Source organism: Schistosoma haematobium, chromosome ZW, assembly GCF_000699445.3.
Source record: "Schistosoma haematobium chromosome ZW, whole genome shotgun sequence".
Classification (NCBI taxonomy): domain Eukaryota; kingdom Metazoa; phylum Platyhelminthes; class Trematoda; order Strigeidida; family Schistosomatidae; genus Schistosoma; species Schistosoma haematobium.
The window spans coordinates 64,559,867-64,581,997 of record NC_067195.1 but is presented as its reverse complement, the minus strand read 5'-3'; the positions used below and the strand labels follow the sequence as shown (position 1 = coordinate 64,581,997).

The window sequence follows — 22,131 nt, the reverse complement described above, 5'->3', positions numbered from 1 at the left end:
GCAGCTGTCCAGGCCACTAGATTTTGTAGCTCGTTCCACAGTCGTTACTGATGATGAATGTGCACTGGATAAATTCACTAGTTTGTCAGCTGGCAGGAAGCGTAATGTTGTTCTTTTTACGTCAGACGTATCAGTTGGTGGATTTCGAAGAAAGTGTTCTTTAAGTGGCTCGGGCAACAGGCCTTCGACAAAACGTGGGTGTATTAATTCCTCTCGTCCCATCGTATCAAAACGAGGGAATGCTTGTACTGCGACTTGCTGCAGGCAATGAAGATAGTCTATTGGACTCTCGCTTGCTTTCTGGTGGCGTGATAAAAACTGAATTGTCACCTGCTGGGTGTCTACGGGCATGGAAAAACAGTCATCTAGAATTCTCCAGTTTTGTGAGAGCGCGTTACTGGCCGTAAAACCATTCTCTATAGCCCTGCGTACCGCTCCATCGCTCAGATAAGAAACGAGATAGTTGAAATATTCGGTCGGTGGAACTCTCTGAAGGTACGCTGTGACTTTAAATTTCCAAACGGAGTAATCTGACGACGTTTCAAGCAATGTTGGCTGGCGTGGGGTTGAACCGGGAGCAGCCCTGATTGGAATCAGAGGGGGTTCATCTAGATTCTCCTCGCGTTTTTCCGTCGGAACCTCCACCACCATTTGTAGCATGTACTGTTAGCGTTGATCTGCGAGCAGAAGCGATCTGAAACACAAAACAACAGTCAGGACTGGCAGATGCTACTCAAGTGAGAACACGGCGTACGAGCACAACATAGATATATTTTAAAATTGAATTACGCGGTTTAAGTACAAAAACGGGAAGTCTATTACAAAATAGTTTTACTCATCATCCAGCAGGTTTAGTTTGCGCAAGCTTTGTTCTTTTTCTTCTTCTAGTACGTTCACTTTCTGTTGCCGTGAAAAAAGGAAAACAAACTTGCATTAGTAAAGCCACACGTAATGATTTTTGATACTGTTACAATACACACATACAAGGGGCGCGCCAACTTTTCGATCTTCAGTGTAGTCTGTCATCGGATTCGCACGGTTCAAATAATTGTAGAAGGAATATAAGAAACCCTCGCTTAACGAGCTTCTATATCTAGTAGCAGTGGATCACTGATCCTCAAGATAAGAACCCATGTATATTTGACGATACATAAGAAAAATTATCAATCATTTATGTTGAAATACTGCCCTTGGTCTTTGAGAATGTGTTTAGTTATCTCTTAAAGGACTCCTGAGGAGTCGTTTGAACTAGCTCGGCCGTCACTGAACTACAATATTTAGGTACTCTTAAGGAGTAGAATGTATGCCTACAGTCCATCCTAATGCGTTATGTCTCCAGTTTCTGGGTTTTACCCCTAAGGTTTGTGTTTGGACTAAGCTTAAGTAGTTGTTTAAGGGGATGCTCGGAACTGCTTAATATGTTGTAAGTCAATAGAAGGCCACGTTTAAGGCGCCTGCACACTAATGGGTAAAGTTTCAATGATTGGAGGAGCTCTTCGTAAGACTTGAGTTTGAGTCCCCGAACTAATTTCGTGGCTCGCCGTCGAATACATCCAGAGTGTCCTTATCCTTTTGAAGTGAAGAAGGAAATACTATGTTCCCGTACTCTAAATGTGGACCAATATAACTATTGAAGATTACTTAAAATATTCTGCCGTCGAACTAGACAAAAATGCGCTTCAACTTTATCAGTGAAAGGTTTGCTCGGAAGGCATTTTTGTCGTAGTTGGCGTAAGATTTCAGATCATACGGTACCAACGCGCCTGGATCGTTTTCAACTCGGGGTGCCCTAGAGGAGAGTTGCCCATGTTGTATTCGTGGTCTGTAACATGTATCGGATAGACCATTTCACACTTTGGAACGTTAAACGTAGATATGTTGTAATCTGCCCATCTTTGGAGTCGAGTCGGATCCTCCTGAGGTGCCAGTTTGTCCTCCTGTTTACGTACCTCTCCACATAGTTTCACATTGCCAGCGTAAAGTAATGTATCAAACAATGCCTGCTGTGGAAGATCGTTCATATAAACCAAGAAAAAATAGGATCTGGGGATCCTACCAGGACATTCCATAGCCTGAGAAAGCGAAGTTAACCCTGACCTTAAAGTTTCGAATTTTTAGATATGAAGTGAGCCAATTACTTAATGATTATTTGACACCTAATCGTTTGAGTTTAGTAATAAGATGTATATAGTTGACACTATCAAAAGCTTCTCAGGAGTCAAAATATATGACATCAACCTTCCCCTTGAGATCAAGTGTGGTTATCCATCAGTCCACTGCAGTCAGCAGGTTAATGACACAAGAGTGACCTCTGAAATCGTGCCGTTGAGGTGAAACGAAGTCTAGTAAGTAGTCGTGTAAACTATCGCATATCGGGGACTCCATAATTTTGAGGGTATAGAGAGAAGTGTTACCGGACATTAGGTGAAGGTTCGCCGAGTCCACCTCCTTTGAAAATTGGTGTGTAGTGAGCCAGCTTCCAATTTTTCGGTAATTTGTCTTGGCTTAGCGAATGTGAGAACATCACGCCAAGTGGTGTTGACTAGATTGATGCTGCTTCACTTAGCATAGTAGGATGGACTATATCCAGGCCAGGAGAAACGTCATTTTTAGGTGCTGCATTTTCCGGTACACCTGTGGATCACCAATGTAGATGATCTATGTCGAATGGTTGGAGGCATCCTCGAGTTGGACGGGAATGGTGTGACGAACCAACTAACTTAGAAGTTACACCTCCTGGTCAGCATCACACGTGGATTACCCCTTCGACGTATCAAGGTACTATGGCTACTCTAAAAACCGCACAACATAAACGAAGTTACTACAGAAATACATCGGTAAGAATAAGTGCAGTGAAGATAATAATAATTCTCAAATAAGGGTTTGTTACAGGAAGCATGCCAGTTTACAGGCAAGATCAAAGTGTTACAAATGACACAGTATCTACTGTAGTAAATTACTCAGCTGGGTTGATAATTTATGAGGTATGAATGTAGACGGTTTTAATCAGTACTACAGTTGGCGCGCTTCATGAAAGTCGCATCACGAATGTGCAACTGATGGTCAAGGATAGATCCATTGAAGGTGGGAGCTTCTAGGAATCGCGACCTTACGTCCCTTTGGAATATCTGATGCTTTAAGGATGGTGCAGGATGAAGTCACCCGTTCCATATCTCAAGGGGACTGAAAGAGGGAGCAAGTAAAAGAAAGGACGTGAGGCAGAGTAGCCAATATTCATGAACGAATGTTTAAGGTATGATTACTCAATCTAATTTTCTTTTATTAAGGTATTCGTTAAGCAAGAGCATTTTAATAGGTTAAAGGAAATGAGTGTAAACAAGGTATGAGTGGACATACAACTGACAAATGGAGGCGATTCGGAAAGGAGCTGAGAGTATAGGATTATGTGTGGTTATGAAATATAGTGCTAAAAACAGTATTGTGGTATATAATTGACTAGCTTCCTTTTTTTTATCGAAGCTGTTGAAGCCCTTTTCATTTCTTTGTGTTATTATTTTTTTTAGGTATCACAGGGTCTTGAGTAGGCTTCGTATATTAGCGAATTGTCTGGTTAACTTGTAATAGGATTACTGAGTAGGAATTGAAGCCAATTCAACGTTTGTAACACGATTTAATGAGGTATTTTGCATGATACATCAGCATTAATATCTTAAGTTCGTGACATCCCACTAAACCATAATGAGCCGTAATTAAACAAAAGATAGCAAGACCACCACCTCATGAGCCAGTCCATGGCATACGGTTAACTGATGTGCGTTGGGTGTCCTTGACATTGACGGTGATCGATGATTGCTCGATATCCAGTGACCCAACTGCCGGATAATTTTGCTAGGGCTCGTTGACATTTCACTGGCCCTACACACTAAGTCAGTGCTCGGGTTCAATTCTGAGAGACCTGTTGAGTTTCAGGTGAAGCTCTCATCAATATAGTTAGTATGTGTCAGTCGGTGTCCGAAAGCACTGTTCTGCCAGAAGGTCGGCGGCATCACCGTCGTTTTTGTATGGGTCATTAGGACCTAGCAGTTGCGAAACTCTGGTTTTGACTTGCCAAAGAGCGGCTGCATGACAAAATGAGTCTTTTGGATTGGAGTTGAGGGTGAACTTTCCAGCCCACCTGCTGTAAATTGTTCTACAAAGCTGACACATTCAGCAGTTTGAAATTTCATCGCCTGTTATTGACAAGATGTATTAGCTCAGTTTCGCTGACAACGCTAAAGTCTATGACAGCGTGATCACTTTTCCTCAAGGGAGTCAGGATTGGGAGTTTGTCAATTAGGGATTCCTCGTTTGCATACACACAGTATAAGCGTGACAGCGTCCAACTGTTTATCCAATGAGTTGCTGACCTAACATTTTCAAATAATTTCAGATCTTCTGCAAGATTAAAGAACCGGGCTTCAGCAGAGTTATCACTTTCAATGTATGTTTGTTCAGCGAATTTGGCTCGAGGAAGAACGAAGTTTCCCAGAATCATGATGAGTGTATCCGAGATGATTAGATGGACGAAAGTTTGATGACCTAATTTATGCCTTTTAAATATCATATAAATTTTTTTGATACTTTAAAAACGTGAAACTTCACATGATTTCTACTTCTGTCTAAGGTGTATTATGAATGGATTTATGTTAACTATATCACTCATCATGTGAGATTATGCGTCTGCAAATTTCTCCAGCACTCCACGCTTCGACATGTTCTATTTGTAGCGATTAAAACATCTCATGATAAAGTTATGCGAATCCTCGACATCTAAGCATACCTCATTAGTTTTACTGGATACACCCTAGCTGAGGGTGCTTGGTCCCGCATCCTCATTAGCTCACGAGTGGATACACCGTGCAATTGTTAGCTAGCTTAGACCAAACGGTTCTCGATATATCGATAGCCCTCCAAATATATCTTCGAACCCATTCATTTCAGACTTCTGACTTGACTGAGTTGGTATAATTCGATTACAAGGGCGTTGTCAAACTCCAACTACTTGTGGCACCCCTCGTGGTGAGCTCGGCGTGATCTGGTACACAAAGCAACTAACCGTGAGTTTTTCCTATTTTCACATATAATGACACTGTCTTGATATTTTCGGAAATTCTTTTTCTCGCCACTCTACATATCTCAACTATGTTATGACGAAACAGACACCTAGGCTCCTTGATATTAAGACTCTTTCGCATTCCACCTTTCAACCTATGTCACTCTGAACCATCAATATCGAAGCCCGGTTCTGATACTCAAAAGCTGGGTTCCGTATACACCATTCTTCGCGGTAATAGGGGCAATACGGCACGATTTTGACAGGTACGTTACTCTCACTAGTTATCTAAATAGTCATCATAATCATAGACGCTCTCAAACCCCTCGAAGAAGCTCGTCTCTAGACCACGAGAGGCAGTAATCCTGATTGGTTTATGGAAAGGATGGCAAGTCTTCCAGAAACCGCAGAATACCCTGCAGTTTCCCAGTATTCAAACCATCCGACCCGTAAACCTTTTTGGGAAATTTCCCACCGATACGCGTTAACGGCAACCTTACTTTGCGGACGTAATCGTCTGTAAGATATCATTGATGTTGTAGCAAATTCCTTATCATATCGACATTAGATCAAAATTATTCGTTTATCCCGCAATGCCAAGACCATTTACAATTTACAGGCGGCAAATGGTAAACGGATCCCCATACAGTGTTTACCTTAACATGAGTTTGTGCAAACCCATTCACTGGATTTTCGTTGATGCAGGTGTCTCTGTGCCAATCATTGGTACAGACCTGCTACAGCACCATAATCCACTTATCGACACGGAGGTTTGTACATCGAAATGCCAAATTGCCTATCTATATAACTAAATCCTGTGGTTATAGATTATCCCCAGTCACCACTAAGCACGTAATCGACCCATACTATCAACGGATACTCGACAATTGCCCTGAACCGTACCGAATGCGACCGAAATTGCCATGTGTAACTAACGCTGTCGCACACCATATCTCGACTAAGTGCGCACCTGTATTTTCGAACTCGCCGCCACAGGCTGTTGAATAGCTGAGAATAGTACATGACAAATTTAGGAATTGTCCAGCCACCAAACACCTTGTAGACATCTCTTTAGCACAGTTATCAAAAAGAACAGCAGCGATTGGCGTTCAAATGGTGGCTGTCAGCGACTGAATGACAAAACTGCTCCCAATCGCTACCACTCGCCACACACCCACGACCTCATAGTAACCTTATAAAGTGAAACTGATTTCTGGGAAACCTATCATGTCAAAGCGATTGACCGAATTCCTGAGGTTGTAAAAAACAAACCTTAAACTGCTTTCTCAAATCTGCGAATTTTCGCCCATCTTCATCGGTCTCAGGAACTCTGCACAACCACTTAGAAGATTCATTAATGACGTATTCAGGGATGTCAACTCCATGTACGCACATGTTATTGACGGCCAAATAACAAGTCCGGACAGAAAATCCTACCTCCAAAATCTGGACCTTGTTTTCATACGATACTACTAGGAACCACACGATTCCGAACGACCGCCCATCACCCACAAGCCAAAACGTTGGGAGAACGCTTTCACCGACAACTAAAAGCTTCACTATAAGTTGCAAACGTTTCACAGTAGACCGACGCTCTTCTGCTTGTCTTACTCAGTATTCACAATGCAATGAAAGCTGACATTTGATACACTGCAGCTCAACTCGTTTATGGTGAGACACTCTGACTTCCAAGAGAATTCGTGGATCCTTCACCTTCTTCAATGAATATAGAACTATACTCCTACAAGAGCAGACTTACAAACGCAGTGCGTTCAGTTAAACCTGTATCCGATCGACCATAATCAATTGTTGTTTTCGTTCTGCCTGCCTTACGATAAAGTACGTAAGTTTTCGTGTGTCGTAAATCACTTCTACGATCTCTCGAATCAGCATACATATTAACCTTCAAAGTCCTTTAGCGAGAACTCAGGTACGTTATGGACGATAGGAACGAACCAAAGATGGCATCAGCATCGATCGTCTCTAAGCCACGCACTTATAAGTAAATCCTATTCACGACGATTTTCTTCGGTACAATCGAACGACACGGCTCCTACACTTGTAATACCTCACTCGACAGCCAATACACACTATAATACTTCGGCAGTATCAGAAAATAAACCTAAACAACGCGTTCTGGAAGAAGAGTAAGATTTCCAGAACATTTGAACGATTATCGCACGTAAGATACTAGTTGACATTTTACATCGTCTCGATTTTCCTTTGTACTATATATAATTTTTAAGAAAGATCAATTTTAATATGCCTATATATTTATATTTTTATTTCAAAAAAAAACAAAACGAAAAAACTATATTACAAAAATCCTTTTTTTAAAACTCTATTAAGTGTGCATGAGTTTATTTTCGTTTCTCGCCCGCTTTGTGTCTTAAAGCGCGTACGAGTTTATTTCGACATGCACTTACATATTCTTTTTCTCTTCTCTAGGACGGCTGGAAAAGACGATAAAAAGAACGATGAGGTTTACGAGGAACCAAAATTTGATTGTACATTATTTTTGGCTATATTGTACTTCATGGTCCCTTATAGTAAGGAAAGACGACCAGACTCTGCTAAGCATAGCAAGCTATCAGAAGAGTGTTTACCAACGACAAAACTCGTTGAGTTTAAACTTCTGGCTGGCTATGTCTTAGGGTCATCACTACCTCACTAGGGGGAGAGTGATCTGTAGCGGCAAATAAGTCCCCGGAATAAATAGCTCTGTAGGTTTTCGATATCGGATGCTGACCACATGTTTTGATGAACTCACCTAGCTGAAGGAGCTCGGTCATGCATCCACACCAGATCATGAGTGGGAACGCCGTGCTCAATATCTACTGCAATCACTAGCCAGATTAGATCAGTTGACCTTCGATATGCTGATAACCTGTCAAATATATCTTCTAATCTCCTCACTTCTGTCTTGTGATTTCACTTGGTAGGTACGATTCATATTAGGTGTTACTGGGTAAAGCAATGTCAAACCCCAAATACCTGTGTTATCTTCAATATGATAGGTGAAAATGGTTTTAGATCTCATATATCCCCCACTTTTTCTTTGTACTGCATCAATATAACTCGGAGAATAAAACAGGCGAGATTCAAAACAAGGAATAAACCAATTTTTGTGAATTACAGGTTTTAACACTGTTATCAACACTTGGAACCTACAACAGCATGTAATGTTCACTCTGCAGATGGCACAGGTATTCAGTGTTTGACAACGCTTTAACCAGTGACACCTAATATGAAGCGTACCTACCAAGTGAAATCACAAGACAGAAGTGAGGAGATTAGAAGATATATTTGACAGGTTATCAGCATATCGAAGGTCAACTGATCTAATCTGGCTAGTGATTGCAGTAGATATTGAGCACGGCGTTCCCACTCATGATCTGGTGTGGATGCATGACCGAGCTCCTTCAGCTAGGTGAGTTCATCAAAACATGTGGTCAGCATCCGATATCGAAAACCTACAGAGCTATTTATTCCGGGGACTTATTTGCCGCTACAGATCACTCTCCCCCTAGTGAGGTAGTGATGACCCTAAGACATAGCCAGCCGGAAGTTTAAACTCAACGAGTTTTGTCGTTGGTAAACACTCTTCTGATAGCTTGCTATGCTTAGCAGAGTCTGGTCGTCTTTCCTTACTATAAGGGACCATGAAGTACAATATAGCCAAAAATAATGTACAATCAAATTTTGGTTCCTCGTAAACCTCATCGTTCTTTTTATCGTCTTTTCCAGCCGTCCTAGAGAAGAGAAAAAGAATATGTAAGTGCATGTCGAAATAAACTCGTACGCGCTTTAAGACACAAAGTCGGCGAAAAAAGGTTAATAACCTAAAAGTGATTTTTACAAAATGTTTTTTTGTTTTATTTTTAAATTTTATCATACATATTAGCCAAATAATAATATATAAATATAAGCATATAAAATTTTTTTTATAATACACATAATGCCATGGAAAATCGATATGAAACAAACTGTTTACTGGTGTCTTATGTGCAATAGTCATTTAAATGTTCTGGAAATCTTACTCTTCCAGAACGCGTTGTTTCGGTTTATTTTCAGATATTGTCGAAGTATCATCCTGCGTGTTGGTTGTCGGACGAGGTATCATAAATGTCGTAGTCGTTTCGTTCGATTGTACCGAAGAGAAATCGACGTGAATAGGAGTTCCTCCTAAATACGCTGCTTTGAGGCGATCGATGCTGATGCTATCGTTGGTTCCGTTCTTATCGATTACATAGTACTTCGGTTCACGTTGAAGAACTTTGAAAGGTCCTTCGTATGCTGATTCGAAAGCTCGTCGGTGCGAGTCTCGACGTACGAAGACGTGTGCACTATATCGTAAGTCAGGTTGAACGAAAACATCGGTTGATTGCGATCGAGTGGAAGCAGGTTTAACTGAACGCATTGCGTTTGTAAGCCTGTTCATACAGGAAGTTAGATCCATGTTCATTGAAGAGGATGAAGGATCCACAAATTCTCCTGGAAGTCGAAGTGTCGTTCCATAAACGAGTTGAGCCGCAGTGTGTACAATGTCAGCTTTCACTGCATTGTGAATACCTAGTAAGACGAGTGGAAGAGCATCGGTTCACTGTGAAACGTTTGGGGCTGATAGTGAAGCTTTCAGTTATCGGTGAAAACGTTCTACCAACCCGTTTACTTGTGGGTGGTAGGCCGTCGTTCCTAAACGAGTGATTCCTAAAAGTGTGGTCAGACGACGAAAAAATTCGGATTCAAACTGCCGTCCGCGGTCTGTAGTGATTGTTGAAGGGCAGCTGAAGTTTGCTACCCATCATTCGACGAAGGTGAGGGCCACTGTTTCAGCAGTGATGTCCGTGATAGGTACTGCTTCTGGCCATAGAGTGAAACGGTCTGTGCATGTTAAAAGATAAGAGTATCCATTTGAATCCGGCAAGGGTCCTACCAAATCCAGATGAACATGGTCGAAACGAGCATCGTGAGTTTCAAATGAGCCTAAGGGACATTTATTGTGTCTGATAACCTTAGATTTTCTGGCAGCTTACACAGGAGCGTGCCCACTCCTTCACGTCTTTGTTCATGCCAGGCCAGCAAAACCGTTTTGCTATAAGCTTGATGGTTGCACGAACACCTGGACGATAAAGTTTGTGCAATGTATTGAAGACATTGCGTCGATAATGTTTCGGCACGACTGGGCGATCCCTACCTGTAGATGTGTCACAAAGTAATGTTTCCTTACCTGTCCCCATCTGTTTGATGCGTAGTTTAAGGGTTGTAGACGATAACTCGTTCTGAAGATCAGTGTCTTGTTTTTGAAGCTCGGCGAGTTTAAGAAGGTCGATTCCTTGGAAACTGTTCAAGGAAGTTATGCGAGATTAGGCGTCTGCGACTACATTGTTTGCTCCAGAAATGTGTTGGATGTCTGAAGTAAACTGCGAAGTGTAGTCCAGTTGTCAAGACTCAGGAGGTGAGTACTTGTCTGAAGAGGAGCTTAACGAGAAAAATGCCAAAAGTTGTCAGCAGTTGTTAACTCATTGTTGTAATATTCCTCCGATTGCGTCTACTGCGATGCTAACGGGCGCTTCAGTGTCCTGATGAGCAGGTATTGTTGCTTCAGCGATAAGTTCCCTAATTGTGGAGGATGCTTTTCGTGCGGTGTCGTCCAAATTAATGGATTTCGCATTTCCACGAAGTTGGTCGGTAAGAGGTTTCTTGAGTAACGCGCATTTCGGTATTAATCGTCTATAGAAACTTACAAGGCCGTTAAACGTTCGTAGTTGCTTGACGGTGGTCGGTTCTGGGTAATCCAGAATGGCCGCCACTTTGCTTCTAAGGGGTCGAATTACTTGAGCATCGATAGTGTGTCCCAGAAAGTCTGATGAGTCGGTTCCGATTTGGCATTTCTGAATGTTTACAGTAATGCCATGTTTCTGTAGTCAGTCGAAAACAAGATCCAGATGCTGGAGATGCGATTCTCTGTCCGGACTTGTAATTAGGCAGTCATCAACATACGCATGTACGAAGTTGAGATCTCGAAAAACGTCGTCTATGAACCTTTGGAATGTTTGGGCAGCGTTTCTTAGACCGAAGGGCATTCGCTAAAATTCACCGAGTCCAGAAGGAGTAATGATAGTTGTTTTCGGTATATCGTCTGTAGCCGTAGGGATTTGGTTATACGCTTTAACCAAGTCGATTTTCGAAAAGACAGTTGTACCTTTCAAGATAGCTGTCAAATCGTGAATGTGAGGCAACGGGTAACGATTTGGAATGGTTTTCGCATTCAACACCTTCAGTTAAGTTGTTCATGGAAATACTGAGGACTCACAAAGGATAAACATGAAGGGACCAGCATAAGCAGTCGGAGTCCTGCCTTTACTACTTGAATGTGAAATCGGAAATACTTACATCTTGATCGATTGAAGGAATGTTGGGTCAAGGTCGTGAGGTAGGTTTGAGTCCGTAATTAATTGATCTAATAATTGGGTTTCCGGTAGCGTTTGAGTGCATTTGGAGGTTAGGTACGTTTCTTTACCTTCAAATTTTCTGAAAAGTTGGGTTCAGTCTTCTTCGAATTATGATTGGGTTCAGTTTACACATGGTGTTATCTTATTTATCGGAACTGTTCAGGTCTGAGCTCGAGCTACGCTTAACGATCTGAGTATTATGTTTGATATTAACCTACTGTTCTGTACTGCAGTCATTCTTGCCCTGGTTACAGTACTTTAATACTGTGCACATCAGCTGTGAAAGATTGTTCTGTAGTATCGGGGAAGTAGTAAGTGGGAAGCATCAAATTAATTTGAACGTTAAAATGAGTAAAAATATGTCACTAGTTGTAGGTACTTTCAATCGGATTTTTAACCAGTAAATTGTACCTAGTTTGAATTTATGTGTCTAGAGTGTATTGGGAGAGTGCTCCAACGTATTTCTTGGTACATAAACATGCTGCTGTATTGCTAGAACGGATTTGACAGTTGATAATCCTCGTCACTGAGTGTTGACTATAACATAACGGATCTATGTAAGGGATTTCTCACTAACATGCTTTGTAACTAACTAGACCCTGAAAACAGCTACCTAGCATTCAGGTGTACGTAAATTGGAACGTCAAAGTGCCAACTTACTAGTTACCATGATTTTTTTTACCTGTATCTTGTGTTATAGATCTTTTTAAGTAAATTACGACAGAAAAAACGGAAGGTATTACCTGCTTCAGTTTGGTACCCGGACAGTGTCATAGCCCACACACAAACCAATGATAATTGCTACTACATTGTTGTGTGGCGTATATGTATCTGGTGCCCCTGTGTACTGGTGTTTATACTTTCAAGTACACAATTAACATCATGTGTCTAAGGCTAGTTGGCTGACAGTTAAACCTTAAGGTACTATCATAATATTACCTGATATCTGACCACATGATGAGCTCACAGACAGCGTTGTTTAAAAACAAGACTGTAGGTCCTACTCAGCTCAATGTTGGTGCATTAGGTAACTTTTAAGTCAAGGTTTCAAACATTAGCAACTTTATGAAATTACACAATTTTTATATTTGAAAGCTACCGTCATTAAACTGCTCAAATTAAAACAGATAGGGTTGAGTTTGGACATACAACTTTTTGTTTGGAACCATTTCATTTGACCACTAAACCACCATTCAACTCGAAATTGAGATAAACGCCTTTGAACTGAATTCAAGTTGACCGTTATCTGTCCTCTGCTCGATTGAATGACAATACAAATATCTGCTTATCGTCAACTTAGATGATTGGAACATGATCCACGTATAATCATCCACGGACCACGTTGACGCGCGATGGTGATTAGTGTAGTAGGTTGGATGGCAGATGGGGGAGGCCAAAACAAGGTATGTCACCAGTCCATGAAAACACTAGCTGTTGGACTGGACCATGTAGGTAGGTGCAAACTAAGTGGTTGGGGTCCGCCTGATAATGGTGACCAGTGGTTAGACTTTGAACGATATTACTCTAAATCGTTCATATTGGCGCAGGTGCATTCACCTTTGTCTGCCCTTATATCTGAAGTTTCTAGATTCCTCATAAAATTTCTATCGTTTTAAAAATTATATATGATCCCGAACCTCATCTCCGATACCCAGTCTTTTCTATAACTATTAGTCCTGTTATAGCCTCTACTGCTGCCAGATTTTACGTAACAATTTCGTTTTTCTATGAAAACTTTAACTGATGTACACATGTTTTGGATTCTACGCTGTATTCGACCAACCGAGGTACTGTAATCTTTATGTTCCCACTTCAACTCGGACAAACTAAACACTGAATTTTATTATTCATGACTTACAGGAAGCAACTGTATCTCTACCGTTATGGTCTATTTCAGTCCATATTGCCTTATTTGTTATACTACGTATGTCTGACATCCCACAAATTCCTGTTAGTCATCAATCCCGTATATAGTCCAGGCCAAAAGTCATTGACTTCAGAGATAAATGCTACGTACTAAAGTCATTACTCTTTCTTTTAACCAATACACAATCGTCAGTAGGTGCACATTTACAAATTTAACTTGCCGATCTATTTTGCTTGTAACGTTGAACTTAATCTTGACATTACTTACTCAGTGTTCCTATCATGTACAAAAATATTCTCCGAATACTTGTAACTTTGTTATGGCGCGCATTTGTAGTTTGGAAGGCCACATAGTATCACCAGCTTTGTGTCCGTATTTATTCGCTCAGTTATACCGTTTGGTTTCATTGACCATATGTCGCAACCTTATATTAGTATAGGGTAATAAGCAATTGTATGATATCTTTACGTCCTAACAGACATTAGATGTTTCAATTATGGTATAGGTTCTGCAAAATGGTCAAGATAAATAATGTTTTCTTCTCGACGAAAGTATTTTGTGAAGCAATAACTCGTCATGTTGGATACCCAAGTGAACAAAAGTAACCAATGTACTCTGTCACTACTTACTTACTTACGCCTGTTACTCCCAATGGAGCATAGGCCGCTGACCAGCATTCTCCAACCCACTCTGTCCTGGGCCTTCTTTTCTAGTTCCATCCAATTCTTGTTCATTTTTCTCATGTCTATCTCGATTTCTCGGCGTAATGTGTTCTTTGGTCTTCCTCTTTTCCTTTGACCTTCAGGATTCCATGTGAGGGCTTGTCTTGTGACGCAGTTGGGTGCTTTCCTCAATGTGTGTCCTATCCACTTCCAGCGCTTCTTCCTGATTTCTTCCTCCGCTGGGATCTGGTTTGTTCTCTCCCACAGTACGTTGTTGCTAATAGTGTCCGGCCAATGGATCTGAAGTATTTTGCGTAGACAATTGTTAATAAACACCTGTATTTCCTGGATGATGGCTTTCGTAGTTCTCCAGGTTTCTGCCCCATACAGTAGAACTGTCTTGACATTTGTATTGAAAATCCTGACCTTGGGGTTGGTTGACAGTTGCTTTGAGTTCCAGATGTTCTTCAGTTGTAAATATGCTGCTCTTGCTTTGCCGACCCGCGCCTTCACATCTGCATCAGATCCACCCTGTTCATCAATGATGCTGCCCAAATACGTAAAGGTTTTTTACATCTTCCAAATGTTCTCCGTCAATTTTGATTGGATTGGTGCATTCTGTGTTGTATCGGAGAATCCTGCTTTTCCCTTTGTGTATATTGAGACCTATTGCTGCTGAGGCTGCTGCCACACTGTTCGTCTTCTCCGGCATCTGTTGTTGCGTTTGGGATAGAAGGGCCAGATCGTCTGCGAAGTCTAGATCATCCAACTGCATCTTAGATGTCCATTGTATCCCGCGCTTCCCTTCAGACGTTGACGTCTTCACGATCCAGTCGATCACCAGGAGAAAGAGAAAGGGTGAGAGTAAGCAACCTTGCCTGACACCGGTCTTCACTTCGAACGACTTTGTCAACTGTCCTCCATGCACAATTTTGCAGTGTAATCCATCATATGAGTTCTGTATGATATTGACTACCTTCTCAGGTACGCCATAGTGTCGAAGAAGCCTCCATAGTGTTGTTCTGTCCACGCTATCAAATGCCTTTTCATAGTCAATGAAGTTGATGTAGAGTGATGAATTCCATTCAATTGATTGTTCCACGATGATCCGTAGAGTTGCGATTTGGTCTGTACACGATCTATACTTACGGAATCCTGCCTGTTGGTCACGAAGTTGGGCGTCTACGCAGTCCTTCACCCTGTTTAACAATACCCTGTTGAAGACTTTTCCCGGTATTGAGAGAAGAGTGATGCCCCTGTAGTTATCACACTTGCTGAGATCGCCTTTCTTCGGTATTTTGATCAGAAGTCCTTCTTTTCAGTCTGTTGGTACTTGTTCCTCATCCCAAATCTTATTGAAGAGAATGTGGAGTATCCTTGCAGTTGCCGCTACGTCTGTTTTTAGTGCCTCTGCTGGGATGTTGTCCGGTCCTGCTGCTTTGCCACTCTTGATTTGTCTGATGGCCATGCTGATTTCTTCAATTGTTGGTGGGCCAACATTGATTGGGAGGTCCGTGGGTGCTGCTTCGATGTTGGGTGGGTTTAGTGGAGCTGGTCGATTCAAGAGTTCTTTGAAGTGTTCTACCCACCTGTTTTGTTGCTCTTCAATGTTGGTGATTGCCTTGCCTTCCTTGCTTTCCACTGGTCGTTCTGGTTTGTGGCGATTTCCAGAGAGTTTCTTTGTCGTGTCATACAATTGTCTCATGTTTCCTTCTCTTGGAGCCTTTTCCGCCGCCGTTGCTAAATCTTCCACATATTTACGTTTGTCGGTTTTGATGCTCATCTTCACTTGTTTGTTAACTTCTGTGTATTCAGCTTGTGCCTTGGCTTTTTCTGCTCTTGTTCGACTGGTATTGATTGCTGCTTTCTTGTTCCTCCTTTCTTGAATCTTATCCAGTGTATCAACAGTGATCCATTCCTTGTGATGGTGCTTCTTGTGACCCAGGACCTCATGACATGTTGAAGTGATTGCCTCTTTGATCCCCTTCCAGTTGCTCTCCACAGTAGTTTCTTCTCCATTGAGTAGATCATGAAAGGCCTGGAACTTGTTGCTGAGGTCTATCTTGAATTTGTTGAGTTTGTTAGTATCCTGAAGAAAGGCCGTATTGAACTTTTATGATATTGTCCGCCCCGTTGTCCAGTGCTTCTTGAGTTTCAATTTCATCTTGGCGACCAGCAAGTGATGATCTGATGCTATATTAGCTCCTCTCTTGGTTCTCACGTCCTCTATAGTCCTTCTGAACGTTTTGTTGATGCAAATATGGTCGATTTGGTTTTGTGTAGAGTGATCCGGTGAAGTCCATGTGGTTTTGTGTATGCGTTTATGTGGGAATATGGTGCCACCTACAACCAGTTTATTGAAGGCACATAGATTTGCAAATCTCTCACCGTTTTCGTTTCTTTCTCCCAGTCCGTGTCGTCCCATGATGTCTTCATATCCAGTGCTGTCCACTCCAACCTTGGCATTGAAATCTCCCATCGGAATAGTCAGGTCTTTTGTTGGGCACTTCTCGATGATTTACTGCAGCTTATCGTACAATTGATCTTTAGCGTCTTCATTGTAGTCGTTGGTAGGCGCATAGCATTGGATGATGTTCATTGAAATGCCTTCCTTCTTTGTTTTGAAGGAGGCTTTGATGATCCTTGGTCCATGAGATTCCCATCCTATAAGCGCATTTTGCGCTTGTTTGGACAGCATCAATGCAACTCCTTGTGTATGTGGTGCATTTTCTTCTTCATGGCCGGAGTATAACAGGAGCTCTCCTGTAGTTAGTCGTTGTTGTCCAACTTGTGTCCAATGTGTTTGACTGATCCCAAGTACCTCTAGGTTGTATCTTCTCATTTCTGCAGCAATTTGGAAAGCTCTCCCGGTGTCCCACATTGTACAAACATTCCATGTACCTAAATAAATGGTCGCCCTGGTTGTCAGAAGGGGCATCAGCCTCGTAACCTCCGAAGGAATTCGGCTTTCATCATGAAGCGTCATAATTCTTCTAAATGAAGACCTTCTGACTCCCAGGGCAGAGTTTAAAAGGTTTGAATAATTTTTTCTGGTTAGCGTTTTTTTAGCGAGTTAGTTTTCTACGGGATGGGGACGCTAACCCCATGCCCAACCCTCCTCCTTTATCCGGGCTTGGGACCGGCAGTAGCCCCCGGAGGGACTCCAGGCGGAGTTACTCTGTCACTACGCTGCTCATTATTAAACGGACGCATTTAGTAGGGACAAAATATAATCTGTTTTCAAGCTTTTGTCTAAGGGATTCAGTAAAATTTGTTCCTTTGACATTTTCAGTTAACAAGGATTTAAATGATATTTCCATGTTCATCAAATCTATAGTTAGTAAAGTTATTTGTATCAGTATAAAGTCAAAAGTGTCTGCTGGATGCAGATTACTAAGAAATATTAGATGGGTATTATTACTCCTAAAATAGGAATGTGATATAATTTAAAAACAGTAACAAATTCAAATTATCAAGGGATTCATCTATATATTCATTCTCTTTGTCCTTTATCTTTATATTCGTGTGTTTCGATTCCTTTGACCAGTTACCGGAATTTTGACCTTTATTCTTCATTTATCCGCGTTACTTACTGAATAAACAAGAGTCCATTGCATGTGATATACTGGTTTGCGTCTTTCAATATATTCTTGGAATTTTCATGTACATAACTATGGTAGAAGATAAACCTGTTTCTTATCAGGAGAGCGCCACAGAATACAATACACTAGCCAGTAGTAAAATGGATCCAATATACTCTGGTGAACATTGCGAAGCTTCTTCTGAATACGTTACTGCAATTTACTCGTACATGCCCCAGCATTCAGACGAAATAAATCTACGAACGGGTCAAAAAATTAAGGTATTTGTTTATGGTTTTAAAACTTTGCCTAACAGTTGGTCCTTACGAATTCAATTGATACATTCGCTACTAAAATGAGAAAACATAGTAAGAACTTGACTAAATTGCAAATCTGCACAAAATAAGACGAATGGATTCACTATCCACCCTGAGTTTCTAAGTGGCGTGGTATATGATTACTGGGTAGAATTAGTTTGAAACAATTATTTGCCACAAGTCTTCAAGGTATTGACGTCAATCTGTATCTTCCAGTAGAAGTATAGGATTCTTGTTTCTATGGATGATCTAGTTAGGTATTTTGTTGTGCCTTGTACCTTATCCATTGGTTGCTTATTATTCTTGTTATGTCATCCAGATCCGCCTTGTTTGTTTCATACCGGATTAGCAATAATGTATTCTGAAGTGCCGATCCTCTACGGGTTCGATAGGAAAATTCTGAAATCTGAATGACATTAGAGGTTGGTAGTGATCAGCCGATATTTTGTTTTATCAGGGAGATAAACTGGAGAAGCACCAGTAACTGGATATTGGTGTAGCTAAATTAAGTATACAAAGCGAAGTTCAACTTACTCTCCTTAACAACTTTCAAAGTAGTAATGTAGCTGTGGACACGAGTTTAAACTCTGTCATCCTGAAATTTGTTCAATCAGTCTTCTCCACTTTGTAGTGGAGAGATTTCAGTGAATATAAAGAAGTGCCATATACTATAGAATGATTTCTGATATCTTCAAAGCACAGGATCTTAACGCTATTTCCAAGGTGAATCAATCCCCATGTATAGAATAATGTATGTACATTCCAGTCACTGCTTCTATGGCTGTGAAAAATAGATATACTTCCTAAAGCCTAAAGTTAATCATAACCTTCAGTCTTAAAACAGGTTATAACCTTGTTTTTCGAAACAATTGGTGAAATTTTCTTCTGATGTATGCATGGACGAGAAGAATGTTTCACTTTTTCAGTTCAAAATCTTTTTGTGCTATCGTCTGCCTCGGAAACCCATCTTATTCAAGTAAGATATCAATATATTAAACCTCAACAGCTTAAGTCCTGTTTTGTATTATATTCCTAACAAAAATTTGGTACTACAGGTTAGTGGAAGTTTTCACCACATAACTGAAATGATAATACTGTGAATAAACAACATAAGAAAAGGTCATGTGATCAATAGATAAATAAACAGGGATTGTTTTTACTAAAAGATAAAGTGTATTTAATAAAGCAGTCAACTTAGATTTCGTTCAGTTAAGAAGTTACGTTTTAATTTACGAAGAATTCTGGTTATTTCTTGTTACGACCCAATCTAGTGTTTGCTTATAAAATAACATTTTAGGTTTTACGGCTTTTACATCACTTTTCGTTCTACTAAGTAAGTAAGTAAGTATCTACAACATTGTTATTCGAGAATTTAAAATCATATGTTGCTAAAGTTTTCGAGTTTGTCACTTCTAGGAAATCAATTCGTGAGTTGATACTCTCTACATTTCATTGGTTCTGGTTTTTGAATCTTTTGAATCTACTACAGATTTTGTCCAAAGACTGTCGACATTCTGGAGCTGAAGGATGGTGGGTTGGCCAAGAACCAAAAACAGGTTATGTTGGTGTGTTTCCTAGTGGATATGTTTTAAATGCAGATGACATTGCAAACAGTGAATCTTCAGGAGCGAATGAAATGAAAGCTAATTCTTTTGAACCAAATAAATGGAATGATGTCACATTTGGGATAGGTAACAATACGGACAAAACTATAACTGTAAAAACAAAGGAAGAGATATCTCTCGACAAAAAGTTACCTGACAGTGACGTAATCCTTAGACACGGTCATGTTAGAACAATTCCTGCTACTGAGTTAGTGCAACAACAGGTGCGTTTTATTGCAAAGTAAAATAAAAAGTTTGTCTAAGAGTATTCAGGCAATATTTATTTGATTAGTGAAATTTTCGCCAGTTGGTCATAGTAAAAGTAAAACCTGGTATAAATGTGTCGGTTTCATTTCCCACTACATCAGCAAAGCGATATAAAGTTGTCATTAATATCAGTGATGGTAGAAAATATTAAACAGGTCATGTGGTTCGAAAATAAGTGAATTAATGTATTAAATAAAATAATTCTGAAACTCATAATCTAATATATGCCACTGTGCCCGATTTTGATCCGTGTTACGCAGTATCTTCAAACTTTGATCAGGATAATTTTCTGAACTCCAGTCAGAAAGTCTTAACTATCCAAAATGTCTCAAGTCAACAGTCGATGACTTTACGAGCTAACTTGTCCTTAGTCTTGCCGACATTGGATGTCGTGGTAACCAGTATTTTGGGATACTTAATACATATCTCAACCAGTTAAGTCGATGACATTTTGCAACCTCATCAATCGATCTACTATTTTTAATTAGTACCTAGCGTCCAACCTTAACATCGCTCAATAGATTGTCCCATAATGCGAGATCAATGTTTCGAAAAAACTTACGACCAAATATTAGTGACGTACGAATACCTACATTTGAAGGTCACATGCGAATTCGAAATTGTCTAATGAAATACTACTAATCCCAATAAGTTCAGTACTTCTATGAGGAACAAGCGGAAATTTGAATTTAACGTACGCAGTATGAAATTGCATTGTGTTGTTGTATTTATAGTTTTTAGTAAAAGTGAAATCATCATTATAATCATCCAATCTGCATTCAGTGGTTTTTAGTTTTTGTCCAATAGGGAAGCTACACGTCGAGATTCTGGAATGCTATTCCAAAAGATGATTGGATGGAATGTCTCCGGCTCTTCCTGAGACTCTTAGAACTTCCCTGAGTTCATCCGTGGGCGGTCCTCACATTTAGATTTCCAAGAGTAGTAGTGTAGCATTATTTAATTGCCTGAGGCCTTTCAAAAAGTAATTTATACTTTTTCACTGAGATTTAGAGTTTGTCTGTCGTTTGCGTGTATCGGGTATATAGAATGTTTGTGTTGTATCTAAACTCTACTTTTGAGAATTACCCAGTTTTCATTTGTTTGCTTCTTTCTTCTGACGTAGCTGTTGTGGTTTGGACGCCTCATGTAAAGAAAGGTAATAAAGGTGATCAGACGTCTTTAAGTGGACAACAAGCTGGAAATCTTGTAGGGTAATATTCTTCAAAGTTTAAAATATGGTGATGAAATACATAAAATTCATATCTGTTTCCTTAAAAAATTATCGAATGCTCTAATCGAGCACACTATTTGCTTTGATAATATTTATTGTGGTTAAAAGAAGTAAGTGCTATGGCTAAAAGTTATGAATTCCATTTAGTTTGTCACATACAGACTTATTTTCTTCCTCTTAGTCTTCTCAAGTTTAGTTTTGTTGTTGTTTGGCTATGGTACACATTGATTTAGAGCTTAATAGCATTTTATCTAACGGCGTTTAATGATTAAAATGGCTTCTTTACTGGTTAGTATGGTTTTCTATTAAACCATGCCACATACTAGTTTTGTTAACATATAAATGGGTTGGGGTTTTTTCTTCTATTAGATAAAATTATTTTCGTTAATTAACTGTACTCGTATTATTCACTTCTGTTACAGTTTATTGGCTCAGGAGCATTTGGAAAAGTTTATCGAGGTCTTTGGCGTGAACAGGATATTGCACTAAAAGTATTTGATCTAGCTACAAATCAGGTGAATTTTTGTTTTTCATTAGCCTGATAAATTAAATATTCTCACTAACTATAATGTTTAAAACATATTTGCCTAACTGTCCCTTTTTTAGAAATGAGTTTCTAACATGAAGTCAAATAAGTATTTGTAAATGAGCAGTGAAAACCATCGAGTACAGTTGTTGACATTCAGCGTCTAGGAATCCATACTTTGTTTGTTTGTTAACGAACTGTGTGGCTGAAGTTTCGGAGATTGCCCCCAAATGCCCTGGTACGGCCTAGAGTGGGGAGAGTCCGCTCTCCCTCTCGAAATGCTCTCACATGGCCACGCCTATATAGCCTCTGCCGGGGAAGTCCTACTCATTGCCTTATCGTGGCGGGTGTGTTGTTTACGAAATTGAGAGGACGAAAAGCGAATGTCCGGCGCTTTAACCGGGTTGGTGGACATGGAGAGTCCACCTAGGGGAGTTGGAAAACCCTGATTCCAAACCAATGGTGCACATGGGCTTCAATATCCTGAAGGAACAAATGGCGTATGAACCAGTCGTTGGTCACCGGCTACCATGGGACTGCATCTCCTTACGATGCTCCACTGCCTTGT

The 22,131-nt window shown here is 40.3% G+C and overlaps 1 protein-coding gene across 2 annotated transcripts in view; it reads left to right on the top strand.

The window, feature by feature from the left end:
* Positions 1-11,465: 11,465 nt before the first annotated feature.
* MAP3K9_1 (mitogen-activated protein kinase kinase kinase 9) overlaps positions 11,466-22,131 on the top strand; it is a gene marked incomplete at its 3' end in the record, with an annotated part of 35,303 nt that continues 24,637 nt past the window's right edge. The window contains exons 1-4 of one of the 2 annotated variants that reach the window (XM_051212031.1): positions 11,466-11,562; positions 17,585-17,899; positions 19,425-19,763; positions 21,460-21,552. In XM_051212031.1, the coding sequence (XP_051072171.1) occupies positions 17,699-17,899; positions 19,425-19,763; positions 21,460-21,552 (633 nt within the window). In that variant the 5' untranslated portion in view covers positions 11,466-11,562; positions 17,585-17,698. Of the gene's footprint in view, positions 11,563-14,251; positions 17,900-19,424; positions 19,764-21,459; positions 21,553-22,131 lie in introns of those variants that run through there. The other variant, XM_051212030.1, reaches the window with a different exon arrangement.